Source organism: Mustela nivalis (genome assembly GCF_964662115.1).
Source record: "Mustela nivalis genome assembly, chromosome: 12".
Classification (NCBI taxonomy): Eukaryota; Metazoa; Chordata; class Mammalia; order Carnivora; family Mustelidae; genus Mustela; species Mustela nivalis.
In genome coordinates this window covers 6050405-6065527 of record NC_139031.1, presented here as the reverse complement: position 1 = coordinate 6065527, position 15123 = coordinate 6050405, and the positions used below count along the sequence as shown (strand labels likewise).

The 15123-nt window shown below is 49.8% G+C and overlaps 1 protein-coding gene across 3 annotated transcripts; it reads right to left on the bottom strand.

Annotated features, from left to right (window-relative positions):
* Positions 1 to 90: 90 nt before the first annotated feature.
* On the bottom strand, positions 91 to 4055 carry RARRES2 (retinoic acid receptor responder 2). Of its 3 annotated transcripts, none has more exons than XM_082693569.1 (6): positions 3378 to 4055; positions 2247 to 2444; positions 1915 to 2019; positions 895 to 990; positions 417 to 549; positions 91 to 208 (listed from the first exon to the last, which is right to left on the bottom strand). In XM_082693569.1, exons 2-5 carry the CDS (start codon positions 2418 to 2420, stop codon positions 433 to 435), a joined length of 492 nt encoding a protein of 163 aa, XP_082549695.1. In that variant the 5' UTR covers positions 2421 to 2444; positions 3378 to 4055; the 3' UTR covers positions 91 to 208; positions 417 to 432. The 3 variants fall into 3 exon arrangements, with proteins under 3 accessions (XP_082549695.1, XP_082549694.1, XP_082549696.1); XM_082693568.1 differs by having other exon boundaries at positions 3470 to 3576; XM_082693570.1 differs by lacking the exon at positions 3378 to 4055 and adding an exon at positions 2839 to 3008.
* Between the last annotated feature and the right edge of the window lie 11068 nt (positions 4056 to 15123).

Genomic DNA, 15123 nt, shown 5'->3' with positions numbered 1-15123 from the left:
TCTCCTGCTGCCCCGGCTCTGCTGCTCCTGCGAGACCTTACTCCTGCCGCCGAGCTCAGGGGAAGGGGGCATGCGAGAGGACAGAACGAGTCTGGGAGAGCAGTTTATTGGCTCGGGGATAATGGGCTCGTACTGCCTGGGCTCGGGGACGGCAGGTTGGCGTTGCACTGGTCAGCTCCTGCAGCTGTCCGGGAAGCGGGACAGAATTCTAGAGGGAAAGAGAAAGAAACCCGAGTTTTTGGGTGTGAGGGAGGCTGTTTGGGCCAGTCCAAGCTCTTTTCCCAGACTCTGAATCCTTCCCCTACCGCCGCCCTCAGCCCCACACCGGCCCAGTCTCCAGCCCCAAACACATGAGCGCTGTCCCAGCTCAGTTCTGTCGTCCCCCCCCCCCCCCCCCCCCCGTCCTGGGCACCTACCATCTACCGTCGGGCCTCAGCTCGGGGGCAGGGCCTTGAAGAAGGCAAACTGTCCTGGGAAGTAGTAGCTGTGGGGGTCCTCGCCCGCGCGCTCCACCCTGCCGCACTGAGCCTCCTGGTGCTCCTCGGGGTCCTGCCGGTGGCGGCAGCTGCTCAGGCCCGGGGCACCAGCGGGTTCCGGGGAGGGTGTCCCCGCGGAGAGTACCCCTGGGGGCGGTGCTTGCGTGCTCTGTGGCACCCACCTCCACATCCCTTGGGGAATAGCGGGGCCAGGCCCAGAGCCCCTCCTTGGCCCTCCTCACCCCTCCTCACTTCTCGCCCCCTCTCTCCGCATACCCCCTCGCCCCTCCTCACCCCTCCCTCCTTGCCCTCTGTGCACCTCAGTCTGTGCTTCGGGCTCTGACCTCTCCCACAGGACCAGCTTCTCCATCTTCCCAGCCTCTTCCCCAGCCTCCCCACCTCCCCTGCCCACTCTTACCCGCAGAGCCGGCGTGTGTGTGGGGCAGTGGACCATCCGGCCGAGGACTTTATCTGCGGCGTTCAGTTTGATGCAGGCCAGGCATTTCCGCTTCCTCTGGGGAGGGGAGCACGGGGCCGGGAGAGGAAAGGGGTCAGGGCAGGGGTGCCGCCCCACCAGGGTGGAAGCGGGGGGCTGCCTGAGATGGGGACCGGCTCCCCTGGTGGGTCCTAGATCAGAGGGGTGAGGGGTCACGCGGGCCAGCTGGCTCCGGGCGCAGCCCCCCGGGGACTGGGGGATTGTAGGCAGCGCACGTGTCTGGGCAGGACTCTTCCCCCAGATGGGTTCTCCCCGCCTGACGTCCCCCTCGAACCACTTTGCAGCTCTGTTATATTTATTTGTGTGTTCTTAAAAAGCTTGATATGGACGCAAGTGTCCTGACATGAAGTCTGGAAAGTCACTGATACAATCCAGTCCGTCCCTTAACAGTGGGAGGGAACAGGCCCTCAGAGCACCCCCGAGTCATAGGCTAGTGCTTGGAACAGCAGGACTGGGGACTGCCCACAGCCATGGGTATGCCCCCAAGGGGGCTAGTTACAGTCAAGCCCTGTGAGGAGTCGGCCTGGGCTGGGCCATCTCTACTCAAAGCCTCACTGAGAGTGGGGAATTCACCAGGCTTGGGGTGGGGGCAGACAAACCCCCTGCCGTGGGCTTCCTCCACCACAGACCCGAAGCCGAAGCCAAGCCAGCCAAGCGGAGAGAGGAGCCCAGACGGGAGGGGGACTCTCTCTGAAGAACAGATGTTCTCAGAGTAGCCCAGCCCTGGCCACCCACGGCGTCACAGGCCTCGGCTCAGACTGGGCCAGGTGAGCTCCTGGAGAGGCCGCTCCCCCGAGGGACCACTGCTCCAACCCGGGCTTCTTGCTGGCTCTCTTCCTAAACCCCTGTCACAGACCCCTGCCCTGAGCAAATGCCCCATCTCTCTCTCTCTCTCTCTCTCACACACACACACAGACAGACACACACAAGCCTGCAACTCACCCCGTTGGGCTTGATTTTGCACTCCGCTTTTTTCCAGTCCTTCTTCCGGCAGCTGGTCTGCTGGAGCTTAAATTCCAGCCTCACAAAGGTCCCTGCAGGGAAGGGCTGCCCGCAGACAGAGAAGGGCCAGCAGCCGGCTGAGCTCACCGAGCAATCCGGGGTGTGACCCGTCCCTCCTCCCCAGCCCCCCAGGAAACAGCTGAGAAGGGGGCTGGGGTGTTGGCCTCTCCCTGGAGAACTGGGTGTTCATTGAGCCCGAGGGCTTGGGCACCTGCTTCCTGGGAACGAGCCCCGTCCCGCCCCAGGCGACGCCACTTGGCGATGCCGCTCACTGTTTCCGTGGCGCTGTCCACGCTGGTCTCCCTGAAGGCCCACTGGACGGGCGGGTGTTTGTGGAACTCTTCCAAGGCCACCTGCAGGCCACGCTGCTGCGCTGCCGTGAGCTCGGCTCTGCCCAGGCCCACTGCGCCCAGCCACAGGGCCAGAGGCATCAGCAGCTGCCACATGGCGTCGCGTCGGTCTCCCCGGCCCTGCCAACAGTGTTGGGTTCTCAGCTCTTGATGCCAGCTCGCGGCGCTGCCAGCAACCTGGCCCCGGAGCTGGGGGGGAGCGTGGGGGGGTGCCTGACAGGGCTCCGGGCTGGGCTTGGAGGGCCAGGAGGTGGCCCTTTGGTAGAGATCCCTCTGGTATTCCCCTGGTCCTCCCTGCCCCCCACTGTTCCCTGGGCCCAGCTCTGCCCATGTTTGGCCTCCTCCCGGGTAGGTGCTGAGTTGGCTTTTGTCCTCAGGCCAACAGCCTGGGAAGCCCTCCTGTTGCCCACTTGCACCCTTCCCCCAACACTTTCTGGCCCATTCCTTCTCCCCCACTTAGTCTCTGGTCCCCTTTCCTGCCCGTTGCTCTCAGAGACCCCCTCGGCTTCCCCACCTCAGCCTCTCCAGGTGGCTTCTCCTTCAGCACTCCGAGCCTGTGGGCTCCTTCCCAGTCCTGGGAACCCTGGCCCCTGCACCCCCTTCTTCCCCCAGGCTAACTCAAGGGGGAGGGGAAGGATATAGAATGGAGGCCAGCTGGAGGCCGAATAGTTTTGGGAGGACGCAAACACGGGGGAGGGGCCCAGAGCGGGGTGGGAACCCGGAGGATGCTTAACCCTCCCTATGCTGGGGCCGCTCCTGATCACTGGCCCTACCCCAGCCCAGACCCTGCAGTCTCACCTCTGCCCCACCGTGGCTTTCTTCCTTAGGCAGCCCCTCCCTCCCTTAACTCCTTTTCTGGGGCCTTCCCACCACCCCTCTCCTAGACCTCCTGATCCTGTCCCTTTATCTGTGACTGGGTTTGCCTGAGTCATGGACTCCCCCCAAAAACTCTGTGTGTATTGGTGGTCTTAGGACCAGAAAGCTGCAGAGGTGGAAACAGAGGTCCCCTCACGGAGAGAGATCTCAGGGTGTGGCCTTAAAACAAGGACTTACAGACGGGTTGACAGGTCTCTCCCTTGGAGCTGCTCCCTTTGGCTGGTCTCCTTCCGCCCAGCTGCCTCCCTGGCCTTCTCTCCCCTCCTCACCTCTTCTGTGCCTCGGGGTCTCTGCTTCCCGTGGCTGACTCTAGGCCGGGCTGTCAGCCGCTTCCTGCCCCCTCCACTCCTCCTGGTCAGCCCCCATCTCCTCCCACTCCCACCCGTTGGGCCCCTCCAGCTCCCAGCCTGCCCAAGGCTCCTCCCCACCCCATTAGGACCGGCCTCCTGGCAGACAGCCCTCTGAGACCTCCCTCCCATCCACCCACAGGCCTCCCAGCTGCAATCTTGCCGCCAGACCTTGACCCCGACCCTGGCTGACTCTGGCTGACCCTGGCCAAGCCTGGCCAAGCCGCCCTCCCCTCCCCCTCCCCCTGACCAAGGAGCCCAAGCATCTGGTGGTCTTGGCCCACTCTCTCCTCCATGAGATATGGGCTGCATTGCCTGCCACCCCACCCCCGCCCCAGTCCCGCCTCAGTCCCGCCTCTGTAGGGCCGCCTTCTTCTTTGGCTCTCCTGAGTGACCAGTCCCCAGAATCCTCAGACACACATTTCAGGACATTCTTCCCAGAAATACAGACATCTTCAAACCCCATGGGACCTTGAGGAGTCATTTGACCCCTTCCCCTGCTTCCCAAGCCCTAAAACCACACCAGGAAGGAAGGCCTCTCTGTCAGAATGGATTCTGGTGTCCAGCAACCCCTGTATCACAAGCACACACGGTCAGTCTTGATCCTGCATGTCCCATCCTTGCTGGTGAGAAATTCAGGGCTTTCACATGGGCTCCTGGGAGGCCACAGGCTCAGCAGAAGGGTGTGATGGAATTAACAAAGCTAGTGTGGGATGGGGGGGGGCTGTCCAAATACTGCTCAGCTCGTGTGCATCCTGAGCAAGTATGAGTGGGCTCAGGGACCCGGTGGGCCGGGAATCAGACTGGCCATTTCTCCAGCCCCAGGCCCTAAGCTAATTGCCCAAAACAGGGTCTCATTTACCTTCCTGAATCCCTAGTGACTGATGGCCCAGTGTTGGGCATAGATTTTCTCCCCGCCCCTATTCACCCCTGCCACGGAGCTGGCAGCTTCCTTTGCAATGTGCTCTGGGGGCACCAGAAAGACCCCGGGCTGCAGGGAGCTCGGACAGCTACCGTGGTTCCTTCCATGGCCTCTTGTAGCGCGCGTCCTGTATCTCGCCCCTGGTTGTCTCCTCGCCCATCTCCTTTCTCCTTGTGCATTTATACCATCTTATTCATTCACCGTTGTTCTGACAGCGTTTTGGGAAGGAGTAGGGATAAACACGTGTGTGTGATCTGTCATGTTTAATCAGAGTCTATGAGTTATTAAAGAAGAAAAATGACTATATTATATATATTATATATATATATGTATATATAGAGAGTGTGTGTGTGTGTGTGTGTGTGCGCCCCTAAAATTCATATGTTGAGGTCATAACCCCAGGTACCTCCAGAAAGTGACAGTATTTGGAGGGTTGGACTTTAAAGAGGTAATTAAGAGAAAAATGAGGTCACATGGGGAGGTTGGGATGTCTGATCCAATATGACTAGGGTCCTTTATGTATTTATTTATTTGACAGACAGAGATCACAAGTAGGCAGAGAGACAGGCAGAGAGAGATAGAGGGGGGAAGCAGGCTCCCCGCTGAGCAGAGAGCCCGATGCGGGGCTTGATCTCAGGACCCTGAGATCATGACCTGAGCTGAAGGCAGAGATTTTAACCTACTGAGCCACGCAAGGTGCCCCGACTAGGGTCCTTTTAAGAAGAGATTAGGACACAGAGGGAGGACCATGTGGAGACACAGGGAGATGACAGCCGCCTACAAGCCAGGGAGAGGAACTTCAGAGAACCAACACCGCCAACACCTTGATCTTGGTCTTTTGGCCTCAAGAGTTAGCAAAATAATTTTCTATTGTTTAAACCACCCAGTGTGTAGACAGTCTTAGCAAACCTACACACACACACACACACACACACACACACACACACACACAGGAAATCCTTTTCTAAGACTAATCAGGTGCTTTGTGATCAAAGAATTAGCTAGAATGGCTAATACTAAGCTGAAAAAAAATCTAAATTGCTTTTTGAGAATAAACATATGAATCCTGTATTTTATCTGGAAAAAATATATAAGAAATCAGGATGCCTTTTGTAATGTTTTAAGGTCGCAAGAAATGAAACTTGGATTTTAATCAGTGGCTGTTTCTTAACATTAACAAGGGGGTACCTGGGTGGCTTAGTGGGTTAAGCATCTGCCTTGGCTCAGGTCATGGTTTCAGGGTCCTGGGATCCAGCCCCACATCGGGTTCATTGCTCAATGGGGAGCCTGCTACCCACTTCTCTCTGCCTGCTGCTCTGCCTACTTGTGATCTCTCTCTCTCTCTCTCTCTGTCAAATAGATAAAATCTTTAAAAAAAAAAAAATGGGGCACCTGAATGGCTCAGTCATTAGGCATCTGCCTTCGGCTTAGATCGTGATCCCAGGGTCCTGGGATCGAGCCCCGCATCAGGCTCCCTGCTTGGTGGGAAGGCTGCTTCTCCCTCTCCCACTCCCCCTGCTTGTATTCCTGCTCTCACTGTCTCTCTCTGTCAAATAAAAATAAAATCTTTAAAAAAAAATAATGTGCCATGAACATTTAAAAATTTATAATAACTCAAGAAAATTCAACAAACTGGGGGAAGAGCAAGATGGTGGAGGAATAGGAGACCGGAATATCATCAGGTCCCAGGAGTTCAGCCAGATAGTTATCAAACCATTCTGAACACCTACAAACTCAACAGGAGATCAAAGAGAAGAGCAGCAACAATAGGAACAGAAAAGCAACCACTTCCTGGAAGGTAGGACGCATGAAGTGAATCTGAGGCAACATTCGGGAAGAGAGACTGTGGGGGAGGGGACCGGCTCCTGGCAAGTGGTAGAGCAGTGGAGAGCACAAAATCTTAGCGAAGTCCACTTCACTGAGAGATGTCGCTTCAGAGGCTAAGCGGTGCATGAGACCCTCGCAGGACAGTGTGGTCTCAGGAACTGTGGGGTCACAGAAAGACCAGGGGTGTCTGAGTGTGGCAGAGCTCCCAGGTATCACAGCAGGGAAGCTGACTACAGAGATAGAATTGAGGTGGGGGCTCTCAGCTTGGGGTTACCTTAAACTGTGATCCAAAGCACAGTTGGGCAACTGCTCTTCAAGCAGGGACCCCACAAGTGCAGATCCGGGGAGAGTGCCTCCTTACTCCTCCAGGAGGAGGGGTGGGGCAGCACACTGAAGGGATCAGCTGGATTTGGAGACTCCAAATGGGGCTGTGTGCCATAGATAGAAATGCTTGATTGCAGGCCAGGTGAGCACGGAACATGGCCAGAAACCAGGGAGACAGGGGGGACTGACTGCTTTTAACCACGAGTCTTGTAGATAAGTAAGAAGAAAGGCAAAATATGTCTGGTCACGTAGTACGTGACCTATAGTTGAGAAAGACCAGACAAAAAGGATTGTCTGACTAACTGCAGGTGCTCTCTGGGGAAGGGGAGGTAATAGAAAGATGAAGCAGGAGGCGTTCCAGCTTGAGCAGGCCAGGTGTTTCCAGCTGCTCGGCTTCAAGGACATGTCATCCTCTCCCACAGAGGCCTGTTGCTAGTACAGGTTTTTCTTAAGGCTATCTTTAAGCATGCTTGGTGACTAGCTAATTTCTTATGGGTTATATTTTAAGTAATACATTGTTCTGAGGGATGGCTATAGGGAACAAGCATCAAAATCCAGGAGGCACAGAGAACCCCTCTCAGAATCAATAAAAATATGTCCACATCCCATCATCTAATAGTAAAACTTACAAGTCTCAGTGACAAAGATAAAATCCTGAAAGCAGCTTGGGATCAAGTGGTCTGTAACATACAATGATAGAAATATTAGATTGGCAGCAGACCTCTCCACAGAGACTGGCAGGCCACAAAGGACTGGCATGATATATTCAAAGCACTAAACGAGAAAAATATGCAACCAAGAATACTATATTCAGCTAGGCTGTCACTGAAAATAGAAGGAGAGATAAAAAGCTTCCAGGACAAACAAAAATTAAAAGAGTTTGCAAACACCAAACCAGCCCTATTTAAAATATAGGGGTCCTCTAAGCAAAGAGAGAGCCTAAAAGTAACAGACAAGAAAGTAACAGAGACAATACACAGTAACAGTCACCTTACAGGCAATACACTGGCATTAAATTCCTATCTCTCAATAGCTACCCCAAATGTAAATGGGCTAAATGCCCCAATCAAAAGACACAGGGTGGGGTGCCTGGGTGGCTCAGTGGGTTAAAGCCTCTGCCTTCCGCTCAGGTCATGATCTCAGGGTCCTGGGATCGAGCCCCACATCGGGCTCTCTGCTCAGCAGGGAGCCTGCTTCCCTCTCTCTGCCTGCCTCTCTGCCTACTTGTAATCTTTGTCTGTCAAATAAATAAATAAAATCTTTTTTTAAAAAAGACACAGGGTATCAGAATGGATTAAAAAAACAAGATCCATCTGCAGGATATGCTGTCTGCAGGAAACTCATTTTAGACCCAAAGACACCTCCAGATTTAAAGTAAGGGGTGGAAAACAATTTACCATGCTAATGGACATCAAAAGAAAGCTGGAGTGGCAATCCTTATATCAGATAAATTAGATGTTAAGCCAAAGACTATAATAAGAGATGGGGAAGGACACTATATCATACTTAAAGGGCCTGTCCAACAAGAATATCTAAAAATTTTAAATAGCTATGCCCCTAACATGGGAGCAGCCAATTATATAAACCAATTAATAACAAAATCAAAGAAACACATCAACAATAATACAATAATAGTAGGGGACTTTAACACCCCCCTCACTGAAATGGACAGATCATCCAAGCAAAAGATCAACAAGGAAATAAAGGCATTAAATGACACACTGAACCAGATGGACATCACAGATATATTCAGAACATTCCATCCCAAAGCAACAGAATACACATTCTTCTCTAGTGCACATGGAACATTCTCCAGAACAGACCCCATCCTGGATCACAGATCAGGTCTCAACTAGTACCAAAAGATTGGGATCATTTCTTGCATATTTTCAGACCACAATGCTTTGTAACTAGAACTCAGGCACAGGAGGAAAGTTGGAAAGAACCTGAATACATGGAGGCTGAAGAGCATCCTACTAAAGAATAAAAAGTTCAACCAGGAAATTAGGAATTGAAAAAAATTCATGGAAACAAGTAAAAATGGAAACACGACTGTTCAAAATCTTTGGGACAGAGCAAAGGTGGTCCTGAGAGGAAAGTATATAGCAATACAAGCCTTTCTCAAGAAACAAGAAAGGTGTCAAGTACACAGCCTAACCCTACACCTAAAGGAGCTGGAGAAAGAACAGCAAAGAAAGCCTAAACCCAGCAGGAGAAGAGAAATAATAAAGATCAGAGCAGAAATCAATGAAATAGAAACCAAAAGAACAATAGAATAAGTCAATGAAACTAGGAGCTGGTTCTTTGAAAGAATAAATAAGATTGATAAACCCCTGGCCAGACTTATTAAAAAGAAAAGAGAAAGAACCCAAATTAATAAAATCATGAATGAATGAGGGGAGAATGCAACCAACACCAAAGAAATACAAACAATTATAAGAACATACTATGAGCAACTATATGTCAGCAAAGTTGACAATGTGGAAGAAATGGATGCACTTCTAGAGACATATAAACTACCAAAACTGAACCAGGAAGAAACAGAAAACCTGAACAGACCCATAAGGGGATTGAAGCAGTCATCAAAAATCTCCCAACAAACAAGATCCCAGGGCCAGATGGTTTCCCAGGGTAATTCTACCAAACATGTAAAGAAGAATTAATACCTGTTCTCTTGAAACTGTTCTAAAAAATAGAAATGGAAGGAAAACGTCCAACCTCATTTTATAAGGCCAGCATTACCTTGGTCGCCAAACCAGACAAAGACCCTACCAAAAAGGAGAATTACAGACCAATATCCTTGATGAACATGGTTGCAAAAATTCTCACCAAAATACTAGCCAATAGAATCCAACAGTACATTAAAAGGATTATTCACCACGACCAAGTGGGATTTATTCCTGGGCTGCAAGTTTGGTTCAACATCTGCAAATCAATTAATGTAATATAATACATTAATAAAAGAAAGAACAAGAACCATATGATAATCTCAATAGATGCTGAAAAAGCATTTGGCAAAGTACAGCATCCTTTCTTGATCAAATTATTCACAGTGTTGGGATAGAGGGCATATAACTCCATATCAAAAACACCATCTCTGAAAAACCCACAGCAAATATCATTCTCAGTGGGGGAAAAACTGAGAGCTTATCCCCTAAGGTCAGGAACACAGCAGGGCTGTCCACTATCACCACTGCTATTCAACTTAGTACTAGAAGTCCTAGCCTCAGCAATCAGACAACAAAAATAAATAAAAGGCATCTGAATCAGCAGAGAAGAAGTCAAACTCTCACTCTTTGCAGATGACATGATACTTTATGTGAAAACCCAAAAGACTCTACTCCAAAACTGCTAGAACAGGAATTCAGTAAAGTGTCAGGATATAAAATCAATGCACAGAAATCAGTTGCATTTCTATACACTAGCAGCAAGACAGAAGAAAGAGAAATTAAGGAGTTGATTCCATTTACAATTGCACCCAAAACTGTCAGATACCTAGGAATAAACCTAAGCAAAGAGGCAAAGAATCTGTACTAAAATTATAAAGTACTCATGAAAGAAATTGGGGAAGACACAAAGAAGTGGAAAAAAGTTCCATGCTTATGGATTGAAAGAAAAAATATTGTGAAAATGTCTACACTACCTAAAGCAATCTACACATTTAATGCAATCCCTATAAAATCCCATCAATTTAGGGCACCTGGGTGGCTCAGTGGGTTAAGACCTCTGCCTTTGGCTCGGGTCATGATCCCAGGGTCCTGGGAACTGTATGTCAAATAAATAAATAAATAAATAAAATCTTTTTTAAAAAACCATTATTTTCAAAGAAATGGAACAAATAATCCTAAAATTTATATGGAACCAGAAAAGACCCTGAACAGCCATAGGAATATTGAAAAAGAAGGCCAAAGTTGGCGGCATCACAATTCCAGACTTCAAGCTCTGTTACAAAGCTATCATCATCAAGTCAGTATGGTTCTGGCACAAAAACAGACACATCGATCAATGGAACAGAATAGAGAGCCCAGAAATAGACCCTCAACTCTATGGTCAACTAATCTTCGACAAAGCAGGAAAGAATGTCCAATGGAAAAAAGACAGCCTCTTTGACAAATGGTGTTGGAAAAATTGGACAGCCACATGCAGAAGAATGAAACTGGACCATTTCCTTACTCCACACACAAAAACAGACTCAAAATGGATGAAAGACCTCGGTGTGAGATAGGAATCCATCAAAATTCTTGAGGAGAACACAGGCAGCAACCTCTTCAACCAGGGCCGTATCAGCTTCTTCCTAGAAACATCACCAAAGGCAAGGGAAGCAAGGGCAAAAATGAACTGTTGGGACTTCATCAAGGTAAAAAGCTTTTGCACAGCAAAGGAAACAGTCAAGAAAACCAAAGGACAACTCACAGAATGGGAGAAGATATTCGCTAATGTCTTATCAGATAAAGGGCTAGTATCCAAAATCTATAAAGAACTTATCAAACTCAACACCCAGAGAACAAATAATCCAATCAAGAAATGGGCAGAAGACATGAACAGACATTTCTGCAAAGGAGACATCCAAATGGCCAACAGACAAATGAAAAAGTGCTCCACATCACTCGGGATCAGGGAAATACAAATCAAAACCACAGTGAGATACACCTCACACCAGTCAGAATGGCTAAAATTAACAAGTCAGGAAATGACAGATGCTGGTGAGGATGTGGAGAAAGAGGAACCCTCCTACACTGTTGGTGGGAATGCAAGCTGGTGCAGCCACTCTGGAAAACAGTATGGAGGTTCCTCAAAAAGTTGAAAATAGAGCTACCCTATGACCCAGCAATCACACTACTGGGTATTTACCCTAAAGACACAAATGTAGTGATCCGAAGGGGCATGTGTACCCCAATGTTCATAGTATCAATGTCCACAATAGCCAAACTATTGGGAAACTCTAGGAAAGAGCCTAGATGTCCATCCATAGATGAATGGATAAAGAAGATGTGGTACACAGGAATACTATGCAGCCATCAAAAAACATGAAATCTTCACTTTAGCAACGACATGGATGGAACTAGAGGGTATTACGCTGAGTGAAATAAGTCAATCAGAGAAAGACAATAATCATATGATCTGTCTCATACGAGGAATTTGAGTGTCAGGGTCGAGGGTCGTGGGGGTAGGGAGGGGAAAAAAATGAAAGAAGATGGGATCGGGAGGGAGACAAACCATAAGAAACTCTTAATCTCAGGAAACAAACTGAGGGTTGCTGGGCAGCTGGGGAGGTAGGCATAGGGCGGCGGGGTGATGGACACTGGGGAGTGTATGTGCTATGGTGAGTGCTGTGAATTGTGTAAGACTGATAATTCACACACCTGTATCCCTGAAGCAAATAATACATTATATGTTAATTTTTAAAAAGGAAATAAAAGGGGTGCCTGGGTGGCTCAGTGGGTTAAAGCCTCTGTCTTCGGCTCAGGTAATGATCCCAGGGTCCTGGGATCAAGCCCCGCATCGGGCTCTCTGCTCAGTGGGGAGCCTGCTTCCCTTCCTCTCTCTGCCTGCCTCTCTGCCTACTTGAGATCTCTGTCTGTCAAATAAATAAATAAAATCTTTTAAAAAGGGGGGGGAGAAAATTCAGCAAACTAATAAAAGGAATTTGCGTCTTTATGAAGTATATTTAAACAGCTTCATGGATGTAAAAATATTTTTTCTTTTTTCTTCCTTCCTTATTCCTTCCTTCCTTCCTTCCTTCCTTCCTTCCTTCCTTCCTTCCTTCCTTCCTTCCTTCCCTCCTTCCTTCCTTCCTTCCTTCCTTTATTCTTCTTTTTCTTCAGTATTTTCTTAAATCCAAGCGGTTGGAAGGCAGATAGACTGGAAATCCGTCAGATCTCATGGAGTCCAGTAAGCCGTCCTGGGGGATCCACCACTAGATGGGGATGGTGAGCACAAGCGAGGCCCTTCAAGGGCCCAGTTTCTCAGCCAGTACTTGCAAATAACAGGCTGTGGAATTGTTACTAATTTGGGACAGAGAGAGAGAGAGAGAGAGAACGAGTGAGCGAGCAGGGAAGGACAGAGGGAAAGGGAGAGAGAGAATCCTAAGCAGGCTCCACACCCAGTGCCGAGCCTGAAGCAAGGCCCAGTCTCACAACCCTGAGATCATGGTCTGAGCCAAAGCCAGAGTCAGAGGCTTTAGCTGACGAAGCCATCCAGGCATCCCAGAAACTATCTTTCTTACATACTTGTGGTAGCCTACGATTTTTGATTCCTAGTTTAACCACAGAACTTCTTTAGCTCCCTCTGACCCATAGATCATGATCGTTTGGTTAGAACCGCACACCAGAGCCGCACAGATAAGAAGCAGCAGCCCCACCAGAGGAAGGCAGTTAGAGCAGTTCAGATGCCGTGAAATCAAATATTTTCCAAATGTACATTTTAGAATTAATTTTATTTTATATATTATTTGTTGGCTCTAGTCATTTAATAGAATGTTACCATGTAGCAGGTATTGTTGTCCTTTCTAATAACGTCCCCCAAATAAACCTTCTTAAACCACATAAGAGGTAACTCTCTACTCGTGTTTTAAGACATCTGGAGCAAACCACTCTGAGAACATCTGAGACAGCACCAGCCGACTCGGAAGGCAGTGCGTGTAACCGTGAGCCCGATTTGGCCCTGGAACTCATGCGGAGTCTCTGAGCTGAAACCGAGTTTGCATTCTGCCTGCCCACATGCAGTTATCTGAGGAGAGTCTGGGTAGGAATGAGCTACGGTTGGAGGTAGCATTTCTGTTACCCGGCGCACTCGACCGGATGGCCTTCGTGCACAGGAGCATGTGCCACCGGCGGGCGCGACACGTTTGCAGACGCCTGCTTCTGCTAAACGGCGAAGGCTTCGCAGAGATTCGGTTTTAGAATTTTCCTGGTGTTTCCCAATCAAGCTTGGTTTTTCGTAGATTTTAAACCAAAAATGGATACACATGGGGCTTCTAACCCAACTTTAGAATTAAGTTGAAGAAGATACAACCCGAAGCCAGTGTGAAGTAGACAAAGACATAGCGTCCCAAGAATAGAAGAGATTTTACCTCAAACGGGTAAACATGGAGATCTCTAGGTAAAGTCAAGTGCCTTCTCTCTTGGCTGAGACACCGCAATGGTTTGTTGCCATGTTTCCTGGCAGCATATGGTCCCAAGAGCAAATCACCAAGTAGTGGTAAACGTGGTCTCTGGAGTGTCAGGTGCCTTCCTTCCCCTGAGCAACGGTCCACCTCAGAGCAGAGATTCCTCAAAGGTCCTCACGTTCCTGTCATTCTAGAATAACGTTCCAGATAAAAGAATATGTTGAAGGCACTGCTCCGAGTCCTTGAGGACAGTCTGAGTCCTGAAGGGAGGAGAGTTTCCGACTCGAGTTTTCTTCTAAATGTCTTCTTCTTTGCCTCACTCACATACCGACTGGAATTTTCCTATGAGGAAAAGTGGTATTTTTCTCTCGCCCTAAGTCCTGTCAGACTCCCTTCATCCGCTTAACAAGCAGGGAGGAGAGTTTAACGTTTGTGGGGAAACAATGGTCCACACCTCACGCAGGATCCGGTTCGCTCGAGCTCTCGCATTTGCTTACCCATTTGGGCCCCGGGCAGGTACCGAGTTCCCCTCCCTGTGGACCTGACACCTCTCCCCTGCACAGTGGCTGCAGGGGGAAAAACAGGCCAGATCCCTGCTTTCCGGTGACATGAACCACGCACGACAGTACAGCTGGGGAGGGGAGCTAGAAGAGCAGCCAGGAGGAGTGGGTGTGGCTGACGACGACCCTAAGCCCTGCTCGGGTCCAAGTGTTTGCAGTCTGTGTTGTCACCTTATATGGCAAAGGACACTGCAAATGAGAGTTGGCTGAGAACCTCGACATGGGGAGATCATGCTGGGGACCATAACGAAAAGCAAGATCTCCTACCGACCCAGGAAAGCTCTCTGCAGAGGCAGAAGAGAAGAAAAGCAGTTGTATTATCCAATAACCACGAAAGCAGCAAGGGACCCACACTGTGGGCCATCCGCTAAGGGATTAAGAAAGCAGGAGGAGGTCTCCCCCCGTGACACAGCCCAGCAGACCAGACACAGCCTGCCACCAGACAGAGCGGAACTCGTCCTCAAGCAAGAGGACTCCCCCGATGGCACCATTTGTGACCCGGAGTGCATCCTCAACACACCTGGCCACGGGGTGGCCGCCGTGTTTGCTAACTGCCTTTCTCCCAAGGAGCAGTGCGGTCTCTATCCTTAAGACAGGAGATGGCTCTGCAGCCTGGAGCCTGGTGACCTGGAAGTCAGCCCCAACACCCTCCTTCCGTGGGTCACCCTCTTCCTTGGTGTTGACATTTCAAGGACGCAGCTCCCAGGGCCTTGGGCAGAGGCCTGGGTTCTAAAGCTGGCAGGCTTACAAACCTCTCAAAGGGGCAGAGAGAAATTCACGATGACAACTTTTCGCAAGTAAATGCTCTAAGGAAGGGGTGGGAGAGAGAGTCTTC

What these genes read in the sequence shown, in the direction of transcription:
- RARRES2 (XM_082693569.1), bottom strand. Translation starts at nt 2,420, where the DNA reads ATGTGGCAGCTGCTGATGCCTCTGGCCCTGTGGCTGGGCGCAGTGGGC. An exon ending in TGGACAGCGCCACGGAAACA is followed by an intron (nt 2,020 to 2,246) that starts GTGAGCGGCATC and finishes GTCTGCGGGCAG; the next exon opens with CCCTTCCCTGCAGGGACCTT. An exon ending in CACACACGCCGGCTCTGCGG is followed by an intron (nt 550 to 894) that starts GTAAGAGTGGGC and finishes CGCCACCGGCAG; the next exon opens with GACCCCGAGGAGCACCAGGA.